At 38.9% G+C, this 18808-nt stretch overlaps 1 protein-coding gene across 1 annotated transcript in view; it reads right to left on the minus strand.

Moving 5' to 3' along the window:
* Nucleotides 1-4137: 4137 nt before the first annotated feature.
* The window catches only part of GTF2E1 (general transcription factor IIE, polypeptide 1, alpha 56kDa), a 61116-nt gene continuing 46445 nt past the window's right edge, over nt 4138-18808 (minus strand). The window contains exons 4-5 of the mRNA XM_006864139.1: nt 11089-11330; nt 4138-4817 (exon numbers count right to left, since the gene is read on the minus strand). Coding sequence (XP_006864201.1) covers nt 4393-4817; nt 11089-11330 — 667 coding nt within the window. The 3' untranslated portion in view covers nt 4138-4392. The remainder of the gene's footprint in view (nt 4818-11088; nt 11331-18808) is intronic.

Consider the following 18808-nt stretch of genomic DNA (forward strand, 5'->3'; position numbering starts at 1 on the left):
GCATCATTGATGGCGTCAAGTGTGGCGGCGGTAGTGAGGTTGGCCCAGGATCGGACATTGTTTCGTTCTGCTGTGCATGGGGTCGCTATGAGTCGGTTCGGACTCGATGGCACCTGACAACAACAACATAGGGGTTAAGATTTATAATACATACTTTGGGGGGAAATAGTTTAATTCACAACACAGGCAGGAAAACTAAATTACTAGAAATGAAACAACCAGATTGGAAATAATGAGAATGTGAAAAATGTCACTGAACAGTATGTGTAGAAATTGTGAAAGAGGAACCAAATTTGCTGTGTAAACTTCCACAGGGAATATTTTTTAAAAAATCTTGCTAAAAAAGAAAATTTCATGACTCCTTCCTCTTTCCAAATCATACTGGCTTCTTTACATGTTTTAAGAATACATTTATTGTGTTCCATTTATTTTCTTTTATAGTAACAAGAACCAAAATAACATATAATAAATTGATGATGCAGTTCCTTTCTCAAAATCTCCCACATATCCCTAAGATCATTTTAGATTTTAAAGTGAGAGCAACATAAGTCTTGTAGAAATGACACATGTGAAACCTCTTTGGTGGTGGTGGTGGAAACGCTAAAGACAGACGGTGGAATGATACCAATTTCTAAATTCTAAAGATTTTCATGTTTTGTTTTTAAATTGTCATTTCTGTTGCTTTTTTTTAACTCTCCAGAATAAAGAGAACAAGAAGGGTCATAGGTAACCTTTCTATTGTGGTCCAGGCTGGGACGCTAGCCATAGAGCCAAATGGTATGTAGATGAGAAGAAATTGAATTGTGCTTTTCTACCTTGTTTCCAATTCAGGGTCCAATTCTCTCCCATAGTAGCAAAAAAAAATTATGAAATGTTCCATTATTTCTCCCTCAGTCATTCAGATGACTAGAAATGAAACACCTTGGCAAGATGGGGGTAAAGAAACATAACTAGTTATTGTTTATGCTGTGGCTTGATATACCCTCTAATCCTAAACCTGCAACTCACACTAGCTCCTCAGTTAAAATATCCTTCACCTGGCTTAAATTGCTTTAGCATCAGATTTTTTTTTTTTTTTCTTTTTGGTTATTATTATTTTGTTTCAGATTTAAATGTACTGACCACCACTTGCTGTTAAATGATGTCTAGTAGGTTCCAACTCATAGAAACCCTATATAGAGTTTCCAAGGAGCAGGCAGCTGGTGGGTTTCAACTGCTGACCTTGCAGTTAGCAGTCCACTATTTATCCCACAGGGCCACACCAGGACCCCAAACTATCCCTAGCTGCACAAAATATTAGGGCTGGAGGGAATCTAAGTAACCTTAGCAGCAGTTGAGATACCAGCAGTTGAGACACCAGCCTAGAAAGATTACATCAGGTAATAGTGTCACAGAGCCAAGTTAGTTATAGCCAGGACTACAACCTAATATTTAATTTCTACATGAAATTCAATAAACACTCATTTAAGTCTTTTTTCCAAAATGGGAATATATTATTTCCATCCCTAAATTCCCTAATTTTTTAACGGAGTTCTGGTGTGGTGTTGTGGGTTAATGTGTTGGACTGCAAAGTCGGTTTGAACCGCAATGTTGGTGGTTCAAGCTCACCAGATGCTCTTCGGAAACCCTATACAGGGTCGCTGTGGGTCAGAACTGACTCAATGGCACTTAACAACAACAATAACAATTATATTAACAGAATTTTTGTACAGGGAGTGCAATGGGTCCATATGATAAGTACTAGACTGAACCACAAGGTCCATGGTTTGAGTCTGCCAGTCACTCCATAGGAAAAAGAGACTTTCTGTTCCCACAAAGATTTAAAGCCTCAGAAACCTGATACAGCGTCACTATGAATTAAAACCAACTTGACAGCACTAAACAACAAACAACAATTATCTTTATATAGCCACTAAAGAAAAATATTTATTAAAAGATAATGCAATTTTTCCATGAACTTTTTGAAGTCCTTTCATATACCTAAATTCATAGGTTTACTATAAAGGATTAAATGAGTTTAACATAAGTAAAGCAGTTAAATTAACATCTGTCATACAATAAGCACTGTTAGCTACTTGTTTCCTCTATTCATATACACACACACGTGCACATATACCCACATTGGCAGAAAAACTGAATCCTTCTAAATGTGATGAATGTGATATCGTACACAGTCAATATATTCCCTTTGACTATAAGCAAATAATACAACTATGTCTCTAGCCTTCTATTTCAAACACTACTGTAATGTACATACCTCTATTTTTACTTGTGACATTTTTTCATAACATAAATTCCATAGGGGGAAAAAATGAAACAATAAACAAACAAAGCAAACCCTAAGCCTTAAGGTATTCCCCCCCCACATAGCAGAGAAGCCAATAAAGTCTGAAGGAGAATGAGCAGCAAGAACCAGGATAGTGCCGTAGCTAGGATATTAAATGAAAAAGTTGCAAGGAAAAGGGATGCATTGATAGCATCAAACACTGGAGAAAGAGAAAGGGAAAAAGGGTTATTAGGCTTAACAATTAAGAATGAGAAAGCTATTTCAGAGTAATAGTAATAGGGAAAAGAATCATATTTCAAGAGGGAGCTGGAAAATGTATTTAGTTAAACACACGATTCTTTAAGAAGCTAGTAAATCATGGGAAAGAAAAACAGAACAGCAGCTTTACGAAGCCGAAAATATTAAATGTAAGAAAGATAATTATAAACATTTATTCACTGAAATAAAGAGCTCTAACAATTCACCTACACTTGCATTTTTTTTTTAAAATTAACACTTGGTTACCATTTTAATTAAATGAAACTTCTTTCTAGAACAATGAAAGTTTAAAAAATACAGTTTAAAAGTTAAATAGGCCCATTTGTGCAAGTTACATACATGAAGGTTATTCTTAAAGCAACTTAAGACAGAAAAAGTCTAGACCACATAAATTGTTTCTATTATCTTAAATAATATGATTATTAAGAGAAACTAGTCTGAAAGATTTTTTTCTTTTTCAAATGGGAAAAGTATCCACTTTTATTATGCTCCAAGATGTTACAGAAGTGGAAATGAACAAATTTCAATTAGTATAAAATAGATTTATTGTCAATATTCAGTTGTTAATACAACCCAGGTAAAAGAAACATCACTTCATACAAGGCTCAGTTGTCCTAAAATACTATCTTAACTGCACGCATGTACTATAAAATGATAAATACATAAAAATTACAATGCAACAGAAAATATTACCAAAAAATACAAATGTTATAGACTCCTGTATGAAAGGTTTATTTTAAAGTTCTACCTTACAGAATAAAACCATACTACATATCAGAACCAAAAATAAACTATGTTCCTTGAGGTTACAATGCTCACAATATACTGGACGTGTTCACGAGAATCTAAGGAGAGACAGAGAAAGCCTCCAATGACTCTTAGAGAAGGAGAGAAAAGGGAGTAATCAATGCTTTGATGCCAATTTCTGAACTAGCCTCATTAAACAATTTACAGCATCTGTAGGAGGAGGAGGGAAGTAGGGAAAGGAGCCCGATCTTAGTTTTATATAAAAGATTTCCAAATCACGCACTCAGGAAATTCTAAAAAGGCACTCTTCCCAATGTTATCCACCCCTTTACATGGACTCCTTGTCCATGTGGTTTTCTGTTTTTTGGGTTTTTTTCCTGATTTCTTCATAAGGCTTCACCAAGCACACTTTCTGCTTTCTATCACCCAACACCAAAGCAAAGGCATTAAGAAAAACAACAGAATCTACCAGTCTGCTCAGTTCTAAAGACAAAAACTTTGGTTTGAGATTAATCATGAGATTCTGGCATAACAACCCCTCTTCTGCACATACCACTCCCAGCCCCGCCCCATGTTGACTCCCATTGTCAATTGTGAGGGAATATAAAGATTTTTCATTCTTTTTTCCTTCCTTATTAGAGAGTGGACTTTTGGCAAACTGCTTTGGTAGACAGCAAATATCAGGAATTATCTGGAATGCTTGGTCAGTACAAATTAAAAAAAGATGTGATCAGTGACTTATTTTAACCTATTGTAGTAGGCTTCTGTTGACAGGATGAATTCACCTTACAGAATTCCCTCTATTCATTTCAGAAAGGAGAGAAATGTGTCTTGCAAAGGAAGGGAAAACAATAGTAAATACAGTAAAATATTAATACTGTATGAAATAAGCAGGGAAGGGAATGCTTATAGTCATCAGACTTTGTTGGGGAATTTCTGGAATAAAAAATTCAAACTTTCCCCTTATTTTTTTGCACAAGATTAATTAACAATTGCTTTACATCAAGATGAGGAGAAATCCACTTAAAACACTTTTCTCCAAGATGAAGCATTTCTTTTTGAAATGAGCATTACAGACAGGAGGAAAAGGCAAGGAAAGCTCACTCAAAGAGGTCCTCAAACATGCGCTGCCCCATTGCTATATATGCTTCCTTCTCCTCTGGTGTCATCTGGGCCACCAGCTCTGGCCGTTGGCTCACTTCACTGTAGGAGAAAGGCCGGCCAGCCACCATGGCAATAGGATCATCTGCCACCTCTTCAAACTCGTCATCCTCCTCATCTTCTTCCCGACGGTGCACAGCCATCGCCGCCAGACGGGGTGGAGAGTCATCATCTGACTCACTGGTTTCACTCTCCGAGTCGCTTCCGTTAGCAGTGCTTACAGGAGCAGCTGCCCCCACTGAGCTAGCCGTAGTAGTGGGGGTCTTCTTCTCATGAATGAGCAGAGCTCGCATGACTTCTTCGTTATCATCAGGCCCGGTGCGACCATCCTCATGTTCCTGAAATGCGTTTATATCTATGCCACCTGGGGGGAATGAGAGGGAATCCAGAACGTTAACATCCTCACATATAAAGGGCATTCCTGTAATTGTGGGATAAAATAACATAGACTTTACTGGTACTGTTTTTTGAGCTGCTAACCATACATCTTCAAAATGTTTCTTATACACTGAAGCTTAAGGAACACAACGGTTAGGTACACTGATTTTTAATAGCAACACAGCTTAGATTTGAATCTGGGCTCTTCCATTTGCAAGCTATACTACCTTGACAAGTTGTTTAGCTTCTAAATACCTCTGTTCCATAAAATGGAATGATGAAAAGTATACCTTTTTAGGGCTCTAGATAACATCATATTGAATAATGTCTGTAATGGGCTAGGTATTTGTTGTTGTGAAGTGCCATTGAGTTGATTCCGACCAATAGCGACCCTGTATAGGGTTTCCAAGGAGCAGCTGGTGAGCTTGAACCACCGACCTTGCAGTTCAAATGACTTTGCAGTCTGACACATTAGCCCACAGCGCCACACCAGGACTCCACACCTAGGTATAGCAGCTGACAAAGGAGGCAATCACAGCATGGCACCTCATCTTGTGCAAAGTAAAAGCCAAAACCCTTGCAATGGCCTATAAGGTTCTATGCTATCTGAAATTCCTCCCTGCCCCCTGCTACTTACCTCTTCTTCCTCTTTGTTCATTCAGCTCCAGCCACAGTGGCCTTGGTGATACTTTTGTACACACCAGACACTCTTCTACTTCAAGGCCTTTGCGTTGCTTATTCCCTGTGTGTGTAATATTTTCCCTCTAGGTAGCCACATAGCTACCTCCTATCTTACATATCTTTGTTCATATGCCACTTTCTTTTAACTCATCCCTACTGCTACATTCCCAATCCTCCTTACACTCCTTGATTTTTTCCACAGCATAAGTAAAGTATGTCTTTTGTTTCTACTTTCCCCTTTCCCAGAAAATAGGTTCTATTATGATAGGTATCTGCCTTTTGTATTTCATAGAAATCTCCCATGCATTTGTTAGGCACTGAATAAATATTTGCTGAAAGAGTGAATAATAAATGGCAGTTTTATTTTCCTGAGGCAAACTAGGTGAACTTTGAACTCTTTATAAAAAGCAACTTAATATCAGGAATGAAGCTTCTCTCGCCCACATGCCTCCTTTCATTCTTTTTGTAAACATCTTGTCTAATATATTCATATTACAGAGGAAATTTCTGAGGAAAACATTTGTATTTTGTATTCTGATAGTAATACCAAACCACTTATAATTTACAAAAAGGTTAAAAGTGTTGTTTGAAGCCCAAGTCCCTGAATTAAATCCCCACTCTTAACATTTTGTTAGCTATGTGGTTTTGGTCTTTATCTCTCTGCTTCAATTTTCCCAAATATAAAAAGGGAAAAAAATAATAGTATCTATCCCACTGGGTATTGTAGAGACCCAGTCAATATTTGTGAAATGCTTACAATATGCCTGATAGTTAAGTTAGTGTTACCAGCAGTTTGAAACTACCAGCTGTTCCACGGGAGAAAGATGAGGCTTTCTGCTCTCATAAAGACTTACAGGCTTGGAAACCCTATGCAGGGTCGCTATGAGTCGAAACAACTCCACGGCATACCACCACCACCATCATCAGCAAGAGAAAGCTCAAAATGTCCAAATCAGGCCAGGGATAAAGTAAAAGTACCTTCTCATAAGCACAACAAAATGGATTAGCTATAACCCTGGACATTTTGAAAAGAACAGAACTCCCCAGATGAGGTATTAGGTGGGTAAGGGTACGGGGAACAGGAATTGACAGGTTAAAGGTTCTAGGTCAAAATAGGCTTTTGATAATACCAATGCAAAATGGAAATTAAAATCAAACTTATCTACCTCAAAACAGTGCATAGGTAAAACTTCTTCCTTAGATCCAATGCAATTATTTCAAAAGAAAACAAAGCACACATATACACAGCAATGTCTGCAATCATTGCTTCTAATACAGTGTTTCAAATCACTTAATAGCAACATAATATTTTGGTAAAATTTTAAAATTAGGGAAATTGGAAGCAAATCAATTTAATAAACTAAATGAAGTCATGTCAATAGATTTCTGACAAGGGTCTTCAAAGTTTTTTTGGGGGAAAGAAATAGCTTTTTATAGCAATGTTGTTGTTATGTGCCATGGAGTCAGTTCTGATACAGAGCGACCCTTTACAGAGTTTCCGAGGCTATGAATCTTTATGGGAGCAGAAAGCTTCATCTTTCTCCTGTGGAACAGCTGTTAGTTTCAAACTGCTAACCCTCAGGTTAGCAGCCCAATTCATAACCACTATGCTACCAGAACTCCTTTTATAGCTATGTTGTTGTGAAGTGCCATTGAGTTGGTTCCGACCCACAGCAACCCTGTATAGGGTTTCCCAGGAGCAGCTGGTGAACTTGAACTGCCGACCTTGCAGTTCAAACAGCTTTGCAGTCTGGCGCATTAACCCACAGCGCCACACCGGAACAAGGAGGTAATATGTCACTGATGATGCTAAGCCATTCTGAGTACTTAAATGCCATGATGACAGCAAAATACACAAGGACTGAAGGTTAGTTACATCAGTGGGCAGAAAAGTGGCAGATTTACTCCTGTATTGACTGATAAGCAGGAAAAAATTTATCTACTATATATATATATATATATATATATATATATACTTAAAGACATGAATCCAAACTATTAGATACAGGTCAAGAAACAAGCCTAAAAGTCTCCGTACATGTCGCTTCAGTTGTTGCTCCAACTCAACAAACATCAGGTAAGAAAGCAAAAAAGGTACCAGAAATAAAACTCAAGTCACTAGTGGTGAAACCATGTTTAAAACAGCATGTATTGTTTTGGTCACTGGGTCTCAAGTCAAGTATATTACAATTAGAGATGGACCAGGAAAAAAAGACAAAAACTGCGGGTAGAGGAAACGTGGGTAAAGAGAGAACCAAAAAGAATTAGAACCTTCATTATAATAATGAATAATAGTTTTATATGACTGACGTCTATAAAATTCTTACAGATCTTAAACATGACTGATGTTTGAGGAAAATTAAACTTAGGACAAAAATGATTCCCTTCAGATAATCATTCGACAGAAGTTGTCTTACTCTTATGAACCCTTAATGAAGACAAATTTAAACACGATAGCATACTTGTATGCTATTTTAACTTGTATATAGAAAGAAATAGTTGCAAAACTTAACTGGATATAGACTACATGACTTATGTAAGGCCCATTTAGCACTATAGGAGTCCTGCAGAATAAGCACAGGACTCAAAGGTCAGTTTGAACCACAAGGCTGGCAGTTCAAACTAACCAGCTACTCCTTGGAAACCGTGTATACAGGGTCGCTATGAGTTGGAACTGACTCAACAGCATTTAGCAGCAACAACCACAAGTGATTCTAAAGGATAAGCACTGGACTGATAACCACAGGTTGGCAGTTCAAACCCACCTTGGAAACCCTACGCAAGGTTGCTCTGAGTCAGAACCCACTCAATGACACTTAACAACAATAACAATGATTCAAATTCTATGATTCTAAAAATTATAAACACTGAATGTTAAACTTATGAGCCTAGCTGTATATAATATTAGTTAACGATAGTTTTCCATTATTCAATTTTGTTTCTACAGTCAAAGAAAAGAAAATCTGGTTGCTTCAAGAACAGGCAAGAAGCCAAGTTGTGAAAACAAACCTGTTGCATAGCTGTACAGACTAATTGCTGTATAATCTGAAACAACTTGAATCAAAATAACTAAACATTATCTTAAAAAAAAAAAAAAAATCACAACCAAGCCTAAGCTCATTGCCACTGAATTCATTCCAACTCCACTATGGTTTTCAAAGCTGTAACCTTTCTGGAAGCTGACTGCTGCATCTTCCTCCCAGGAATTCTTGACCTCAGACCTCCAAGCAGTCAAGAATTTAACTGCTGTGCCATCAGTGGGCAGATGGGAGAGTGAAGCATGATTGGCAAAGAGAAGTTTTTTGCTGAACGGAATTAAAACATTAAAGTAAATCACGTTAGAAGTATCATCTAACTTCTATGATCATTCCCAAATTCCACCCTACTTTTGAAGTCCTGGTGTGGCATTGCAGGATAAGCACTGAACTGCAAGGTCGGTTTAAACTGCAAGGTTGGCTGTTCAAACTCACCAGCTGCTCTTTGGAAACACTATACAGGGTCAATATGTGTCGGAATCGACTCAACAGCATTTAACAATCACAAACCTACTTTTAGTATACCCTCTAAAGAAATGGTAATTATGAAGGAAAATGAGGTTAGGCAGAAAAGGCAAAAAAAACCTGAAAAGTGCTTTTCAGTTACTTACAAATCTTTGGCATTAAAGAATCATTCATACTCAGATGACATGGCCTGGTAACAAGAACACATAGAGTCTTGTGTTGATGAAATCTAATCAGAGATATAGAGACTGCTTTCACCTCTGCTTCCAGTTTTGAGTCATCTTTGTCTAGTCTTAACCACTCTTTACTATACCTGAAAATCATCACCATTCATAGCATCTGAATCCAGTAAATGAGAATGGCTCATAGCAAACCAAAAACCAAGTCCACTGCCATCGAGTCAATTTTGACTCATAGCAACCCCTAAGACAGAGCAGAACCACAGGTTTTCTGAGGCTGTAAATCATCCTGGAAGCAGACAGATTCATCTTTCTCTCTCAGAGCAGCTGGTGGGTTTGAACTGCTGACGTTGTTAGCAGCCTGATGCTTACTTAACCCACGACACCACCAGAGCTCCTATGGCTCACAGAGATTTCCAAAATTTTGTAGAATAAAGTTCTGCCACTTTTCTTAAACTGAAAAATGCCATGTCTATAATCCTTTAGGAAGTAGCAACTCTGGCATGTCTATGAGGTAACAAAAGAAGTTTATACTAGTGTATAGATAAGAAGGCCTAGGAGCATAGTGGGCTATTCATTGGGCTGCTAATCACAAGGTCAGCAGTTCAAACCCACCAGCAGTCTGTGGGAGAAAGACGAGACTTTCTACTCCCATAAAGATTTACAGCCCCAGAAATCCTACACAGGGTCACTATGAGTCAGAAGTGACTTGCAGTAGCAGCAGCAGCTCATAGGTATGCAAAAAAAATTTTTAAGCGCATGTAAAGTGAGGCCAAAAAAGATTAAAGGAGTGGTAGAGTTAGCCACCTTGAACATAATAGCACTTTCTAAGAAAGAAAGAAAGAAAAAAGGCAATTCTTCAAATCTAAAATGGAGTTCAAATGCTATTATTGCAACTAAGTTGAAGGGTAATGTAAGTATACTGACTGGTTTTAATGCTTATTGTTTAATTTCTTACTTCCTGCTTAATTTGAATTATCAATGAAACTACATTCACTCCATCCTTGGGTTATGAATGTGATCCATTCCTGTGTCTTTAAGAATATGAGGGTAAGTCAGCAAAGGTGCATACAGTTCTTATTTAGCCTTAGGTTAGTGCAAGAAAAGCCTCAGAGCCTTTTCAATGATTTAAAAACTCCAAGGAGCTCTGGTAGCGTGGTGGTTATAAATCGGGCTGCTAACCTCAAGGTCGGTAGTTCGAAACTACCAGCTGTTCCGTGAGAGAAAGATGAGGCTCTCTGCTCCTGTAAAGGTTTGCAGCCTTGGAAACCCTGTCTAGGGTCACTATGAGTCAAAACTGACTCCACAGTACTTAAAATAGCAACAAATGAAGGTGATTGTGATGAAGAGTTTGTTGTGAGTAGGGGGTGGTTCATTCCTTTCAAAATAAGGGTAAATTTATGCAACATTAAAGGGCGAGTCCTGGTGTGGCGCTGTAGGATATGCACTGGACTGCTAATCGAATGATCAGTGGTTCAAACCACCAGCCACTTCTCGAAAACCCTATAAAGTCGACAGATGTTGTCAGAAAGATCCCCAACAAGACAGACTGACACAATGGCAGCCACAATGGGCTCAAACATACCAACAATTGTGCCGAACCAGGCAGTGTTTTGTTGTGCTGTGTGTATGGTCTGCATATGAGTCAGAACGGACTCAACAGCACCTTAACAACAAAAACAACAGTTGTCTCTAAATCCGACTTTTGCAACCTGGGACTACCTGTATGAGACTTTCAAAAAGTTTGTGGAAAAATGGAATTAAAAGAGAACGGAATTTTCCTATGAACTTTTGGAGCCCCCTCACATTTAAGAACTACCCAGGCAATTTCCCTCTAAGTCAAGTTTGTTTTCTACTGAATTCAAGACATATACATTTTACTGATGTCTAGCCTTACCTTCTTTCATATCTTCAGAGCTATATGCCCCTTGGACAGTGCTCTCTCTCAACCAAATGGGTCTCTCTTTGGCAGATTTCCCCTCCAGGGAGGGTCGATGCAGATCTTCATGATCATCCATGTTAATGACAACATTCTGAGTGTACAAGTCCTCATACGAGGGGCCTTTGGTGGCCCATGCTTCCCGGTGGTGTCCACCTGCCAGGCCAGCAGCTCCAGCAGCAGTTGCTGCACGGTCCTTGCTATACAAAAAGGTTAGAGGACAGGAAGAGGGAAAATTAACATCTTGGTATATTGGAAAAGGAGGTCAGTTGGGGAACTGTTACTGAAGTACTACAAATCAGTCCTACCTAGCAATCATGTACACATGCATACAGGTGAAAGCTGATATGTAAAAATAATTGAGGTTTTACAGATGAAGATGTTTCACTAAATCTACTTAGGGGAAGGGGAATAATATGGTGACATATCCATTTAAAGACACTAGTTCTTGTGGTGAAGTGCTGTCAAGTCAATTCTGACTCATACTGACCTTGTATAGGATTTCCAAGGAGCAGCAGGTGGATTTGAACTACCAACCTTGAAGTTAGCAGTCCAGTGCTTATCCTACAGCACCACACTAGAACTCCCTTTAGAGATACTTGTTGTTGTTATTACGTACTGTGGAGTCGATTCTGACTCACAGTGACCCTGCACAGGGTTTTCGAGGCTGCAAATCTTTACAGGAGCAGAAAGCCTCATCTTTCTCCTGTGGAACAGCTGGTAGTTTCAAACTGCCAACCTTGAGGTTAGCAGCCCAATTCATAACCAATATGCTACCAAGCTCCTTTTAGAGATACTAGTCTAGCAAAAAATATCTCATCCAGAAGCATCTTTCCTGAGTATTTTGCTTTAAAAGTAAGATTTAAAAAACAAAAACAAACAAATAAAACTGTTATATTTGCAAGGGTGTATTACAGATTTTGAGGTGAGACTATGTGGTGTAGTGAATGTCTTTGTAACTTCCACCAAACACCACTTTCCCTGATAGGTCTGGGTAAGAAGACGGTGGGAGAAGATAATGATACATGATTCAGATGTGGATGCTAACCAAGTTAATTGTAATTATGAAAACTTGGAACTCTAACATAGGTTTAAAATGAGCCATCTCAGAAGCAAGATAGGGGAATCTCACTACCATCAAGAAGAAAGAACCACATCCTACGGACCTTGAGATCCCTGTGCATTTAACCTCACTGACGGAGGGACAGAAAGCTGTGACACCAGAGGAATGGCAGAGGAGCAGCAGCAGCAGAACCAAGAACCAGAGCATGAGACCGAGTAGTGAGCTTCCCAGCCCACAAAGCAAGTAAAGCTGAAGGACTCTAGGCAGGAAGCTTGCTTGTACAGTAAGGTGCCTGTAGGCACTTAATTAGGGGACTTTGCTGACCCACAAAGTTAGAGCTGAGTGCCTTCAGGCTGAGACTTATGGTAGTGTGATCTGTGGGCATTTATCAGCAGCTGATTGGAACCACTGTACCCTGAGCATTTTCTGATCCTGTTCACTTCTCTAATGAACCCCACAACTGTAAGTATGGTATCTGAGTTCTGTGTGGCCACTGCAATGGATTCTCAAGTTCAGCCGAGGAGTAGAGAGTGTTGTGGGAGGAATGATTGATGTCATGTTTTTGCAAATTATAAAGGACTTTCTATATTAGCTTTACTTAGAGAATTCTCATACCATACAATTACCCAACCCATTTAAAATGTACAGCTCAATGATTTCTAGTATATTCATAGAGTAGTACACAGCTTAATTTTAGAATCATTTCATCACCTCCAAAAGAAACCCTGTACCCTTTAGTTGTTGCTGTGCTATCTCCCTATTTCCTCCAGCCCTAAGTAAACACTAACCTACTTTATATAAAGATTTCAATATTCTAGACATTTTACATAAATAGAATTCAGATAATATCTGGTCTTTAGTGACTAGATTCTTTCATTTAGCATAGTTTTCAAGGTTCATCTATGTTGTAACATGGTAACAGCAATATTCATTCCATTTTATGGCCAAATAATATTCCATTGAATGGGACATATCACAATTGGTTGACATTAAGCTGTATCCTACCTTTGGCTTATGAATGAAGATGCTATAAACATTTACAAGTATCTGTGTGAGCTCTGGTAGCGTAGTGGTTACGAACTGGGCTGCGAACCCTAAGGTCAGCGGTTCGAAACTACAAACCGCTCCGCGGGAGAAAGATGAGGCTTTCTACTCCCGTAAAGATTTACATCCTCGGAAACCCTGTACAGGGTCGCTATGGGTCGGAACCGACTCAACGGCACTTAACAACAACAACATACTTAGGAGTAAAATTGATGGATCATACGGTAATTGTTTAATTATTATAAACATATGTTGTGCTTTAGCACTGATCTCAGCATCTCTTCCACTTGGGATACTCTCTGTATCTATTTCCAACCATAATTTCTTTCTATTCTATAGGGACTCTATGATCTGTTTCTCAGCCCATTTGGTCTTTTCGTTTTACCTCTTTTTTGTCTGTTTGATCTAGATCTGATCATCCCTTGTCTTTTCTCCAGTCAACTTACATTTCCCCATCTCAGAGAGTTAAGCTGCATTTGTGTCTTTCTGCTGTTCTGCTTTTTATCTACTTGTTTGACTCAATTTGTTCCACAGCCTTGACTCCATGTGTCTGAGCTCCCACTTTGTCTTTTTCTGCCTGCTACTGATGCTTTCTGCATCAACTTTTCCACATGATTCCCTCTCCCGCTCTAACTGGAAAACTGTTTCATCCCATAACCTAGCTTCATAGTTCGTGAATGACCTGCTCACTCTGTCTTCTCTGTGTCATTCTCCTCACTTCTGTTGTGTTCCTTTGAGAGTACACTGACTGACTCTTTTGGCCCCATGTTTCCCCTATATTACTCTGCTTTCATCCTTCTCTTATTCATGGATGGTGGACTCTGTTTCCTTTGTGGAGTCCTGTCTTATTTTGACTATCTCATTTGTGTTTAATACCTATACTACTACTCTCTCTCATTAAGCCATTTACAATTACTGCTTCTCTTGGGTTCTACTTAACTTTTCCTTATGCCAGCACTTTCCAGTGTTTTCTGGGCCCACTTTGTATCATCTTCTTGGATATTCTGTCTTATGGCTTAGTTGAGGTTTCTCTGATGTATGTCTGTGTATGACGGTCCTATTGTTACATCTATCCCTGTTTTTGACTATCATTGGGCTTATCCCCTCATCCTTTCTGTCCTGACTTTGGATATCTACAGTCCCACTGTCATTTTTACTGTCACAAAATATGTTCTCTCTGGTTGTGCAATTCATATTTATTAAGCTATTTAATCCGTGCCTGCTAGTTACTGCCTCCACATTTATTTTTGTTTTTCTTGCTATACCCCATGCCACTTTGTGTTTCTTTGTAAACCACTATTTCCCATAGCTTTTTCTTCCAGTGCCTGTTCAATCACTTCTTTTTGCACTCTCTGAATCTGTCTCATTGCTCCCACTCTGTACTAGTCATTTGTTCTCCCACTCTTACGTCTACCCCTATGAGACTTCTCTCTGTAACGACTCTATATTATTTCTCTTGCTATATTTAAAGTCTTATGCTACAGTTGCCCATTCCTGATCTCTCTCTACCTTCTATTTCTTTCCACATTTATCCGATGCTACTTTTTTGCCCAATTTATTATGTTTATCTCAATTTAATCCGTAGCTGTCCCTAGTTATTGCTGTTTCATGTGTCTCAATTTGACTCAGCTAATCCTGGTGGGGGTGTTGTTGTCATTGAGTCAGTACCAACTCATAGTGACCTTTTTGCACAACATAACAAAACACTGCCCAGCCCTGCACCAACCTCACAATCACTCCTATGCTGGAGTTCACCTTGAATTTAGGTTTCTCACATTCACTTTTCTTTCTCCTGTCCTGATCTATGCTCACCCTATAATCTGAGTTTCTCCTCTCTCATCAATGTGTCACCTTGACACCTTTTGAGTGTCTCTTATAAATTCAGCCAAAGTCCATTTTTCTGTCTTCCTGAACCTGCTTTATAGGACTGTTTACCCCGAGTGTAGATCGATGAGCTAGCCATATGCCTTTTCTCTTTCTACTCCCTCAAGGTTTCTCTAGCTATGATGTGGCCAACCAAATCTGTCTTCATCTGTCTCTCCTCTATCTAGACTCTTAAATGTTTCATTCACTCTTTCTGAGGTTACTCTACTTCTTACCTTGGTTCTCACGATATACAGTCTTCAACACAGAGTTCTCATCTATACTCTAACTTTAGAGTGAACACTGAAGACTGTCTTCTGAAGCTTAGCAAGTATTCAGTGCTTTAGAGAGTACAAAAAACTAGAGAAAACAAACTAGAAAATTAAACTAAATATTAACAAGAGTCAGTATTTTTTTTAAAGCCTTCTATTTTTAATACTCCCTCCAGAAACTCAAGATTGGTTACATTCTAGCTTAAAGCAAGAGAAATCTGACCCTAAATCAAACTATAAATTTTGGAAGCAATTTTTAAAAGTTACTGTCAACCATGGTGTGTTGACTACACTGATTTAATTACTGTCTTCACCAGACATAGATACATCTAAATCACTAGGAAGTGTGGCTGTGGTACCTTGAATTTACTTAATATGGCTTTTCTACCCAAAGTCTTCTTAATTCTCTTAATTCTCACCAAGTGACTGGGTGGGACCATGCCAATAAGGTATGCAGGACTAAGTCTAGGATTGGTTAATTTTGCCCTCCAGCTAGGTTTAAAGGAGCCATCTCAGAAACAGAGATGGAAGATCTCAGGCCCATCAAGGAAGAGCATGAGTTTAGTGTGAGATCCCTACCTAGAGAAATGGTGATTGCATGGAGAGACAGAGCAACTTTGGGCTCTAGACCCATGGACTGAGTAAAGCTGTGTGCAAATGGGCAAGAGAATGCCTTGAAGAATGTACCTTTGGGAAGTCACAGACTGGCTAAAAGAGCTTTGTAACACTTGCCCGAACAGGGCAGAGGCCAAGGAACCATATGGCTGAGAGGCTGAAAACAAGAATGAGGCATGCCTAGAGTCTGACAGACAAGAGGAGTTCCTGACTGGAGAACTGCTGCGTCCTGAGGTGGTTTTGATCCTGAATTGTACCCTGTTCACTTCCTTAATAAACCCCATAATCTTCAGTATTGTTTTGAGTTCTGTGTGGCCACTACCATAGATTACTGAACCCAGATGTGTAGCAGAGAGTAGGAGGGCTGGTTGTTGTCAGAGTAAAGAAGGTAAAGAAGGTTGGAGAGTGGCGTCTGACCTCCGTTTGTTTCTCTTTCCCCCTTGTGAAGCCAGGGGAAGTCAGACATGGCCCCCACATGGTTTGTGCAGTGGCAGAGAAAATCTAGAGGAGACACACTGAGTTCACGCCTTCTGTACAGTTTCATCTATGGAGAGGATGCACACATTTCATTTGAAGATGACAAAAGTGACAATTCAGGTTTGCATCTTTTTACATTATTTAAGACATTTTAGAACTGTGAAGTTTTTAAAAATGTACCTCTTACTCAGGGGTAAGAAAGAAGTATAATTTAAAAACTAAATTCTGAAATATCTTTAAGGGAAGTGTTAAATAAGAGAAGACTGAAAGGAGAGGTTCCCGGCAAGGAATTCCACTTAAGAAAGGAAGACTTTGCATATAATCGATGAGTTGCTGTGAGGAAAGGCTGGAACTATTCATCAACTCCCTGGTTAAGCCAACTGACAGCTCTGGAGAGGCAGTCTCCGGTTCCTGATCCAGGATAAGCTAGAATTTAACTGCTTACATCTTCATAACCAAACTAATATTAATATTACTTATTTATAATTACTGTCATCTTTGAAAGCAGACATGGTAGTGTAGTGAGTTATGAGCTGGGTTGCTAACTACAAGCTCAGCAATTCGAATCTGCCAAGCTGCTCTATGGGACAAAGATGAGGTTTTCTGCTCCTGTAAAGATTTACAGCCTCAATGAGTCAGAACCGACTCTAGGGAACACCACCACTGCCACCATCTCTGACCTCCCCTAATTGCTTCACTTCTTGTAGTTGGGGTGCAATGAGTTACTACATAATTTTTATAGTACAGAAAGTCCAACAAACCAGCAGCACTTCTAGAATATCATATACAGGTAACATCTTCTAATCTAGGTCCAATGGTCTTTCCCCTAATAAGGTGGAAACAACTGCAACTGTTCTGGAAGGCAACTCCAGGTATTCCAGTCTGTCTCTCTTTGCTGCTTCTATTACCTCCTTTCTTCCTTAGTCACTAGACTGTTGGGAAGCCTATTTGCCAATCAGTTACTTTCTTTGATTTCCTGATTCTTAATCCCCTGAAGTCACCATCATTTCTGATGAGAAACACTAATGCCTAGTATATCAATGTTTGTGCTTTCCATTTCATTTTGACAATTTCCTATTTTCCTAGATTCATACTTTGTACATTCCATTTTCCGATTATTAGTGAATGCTTACAGGTGTTTCTCTTCAGTTTGAGTTGTACCTCCATAGCAAATAAAGGTCCTGAGGGCTTTACTTTATTCACATCATCATGGGCAGCTCTACTTTGAGGAGGCAGCACTTCCCTAGTCACATTTTGAGTGCCTCCAACCTGAGGGACTCATCTACTAGCACTACGGCTGACATATTCTGGTGCTCTTCATCTTGTTTCAGTCCCCCATATACTGATGTTATTTGACTATTCATAATGTTTTCAGTGACTAAATATACAGAAGTAGTCCGTCTGTGTCTCCTTCTTCCTAGTCTGTCTTCACCTCCTAGGGCTGGGGAATTACTGATGGAACAAACAGCCATTAGAATCTAAAGTCAGTAAGCAGAGAAGGGAAGGAGCCACAACCAGTATCAACAACATTACTGAAAGTCTCACATTTTTGTTATTGGTCACTTAGTCTTTCATCAATTTTTTTTTTTAATCTGCCCATTGAAGTTATACTGTAGCTATAAAACAGAATCCAATGAGAAAGATTGGCTTCATGAAAATACAAAATATTCTAAGGATTGTCATGAGTCAGAATTGACTTGATGACAACTGGTTTTATTTTATTTTTGGTTTATGGTTTGATAATTTCATGTTGAAATATGAATATATTCTGTCTGTCTCATTGCTTTCCATACAGTATAGTACTGTCTATGACTTATTGTTGTTTCTCTAAAATCTTATGTCTTATTTATTAAGATGCTTCCTCACTACAGTAACCTTCATTCATCACCATCACTGACATCTGCGTCTGATGTCCACCACCTCTTACCGTCCACTTCCCAGTCCAGTATCTTAATTTGGATCTCTCTTCTTCTGCCTCCAAGAAATCTTACTCATCCATGACACACAGTTCCAACAGCAGCTTACTGTATCAAGTCACCTGCTTCTCATCAGAAATGATAGTGACTTCAGGGGATTAAGATTGGAATGCAAAGGTTGGAAACAAAGAGGAAGGATCAGTAGTTGGAGAATATGGCTTTGGTGATAGAAACGATGCTGGAGATCATACGATAGAATTTTGCAAGACCAATGACATCTATATTGCAAATACATTTTTTAAACAACATAAAAGATGACTATACACATGGACCTCATCAGATGGAATACACGGAAATCAAATTGACTACATCTGTGGAAGGAGATGGTGGAAAAGCTCCACATCATTAGGTAAAACAAAGCCGGGGCA

This window comes from Chrysochloris asiatica, unplaced genomic scaffold (genome assembly GCF_000296735.1).
Source record: "Chrysochloris asiatica unplaced genomic scaffold, ChrAsi1.0 scaffold00061, whole genome shotgun sequence".
NCBI classification, from domain to species: Eukaryota; Metazoa; Chordata; class Mammalia; order Afrosoricida; family Chrysochloridae; genus Chrysochloris; species Chrysochloris asiatica.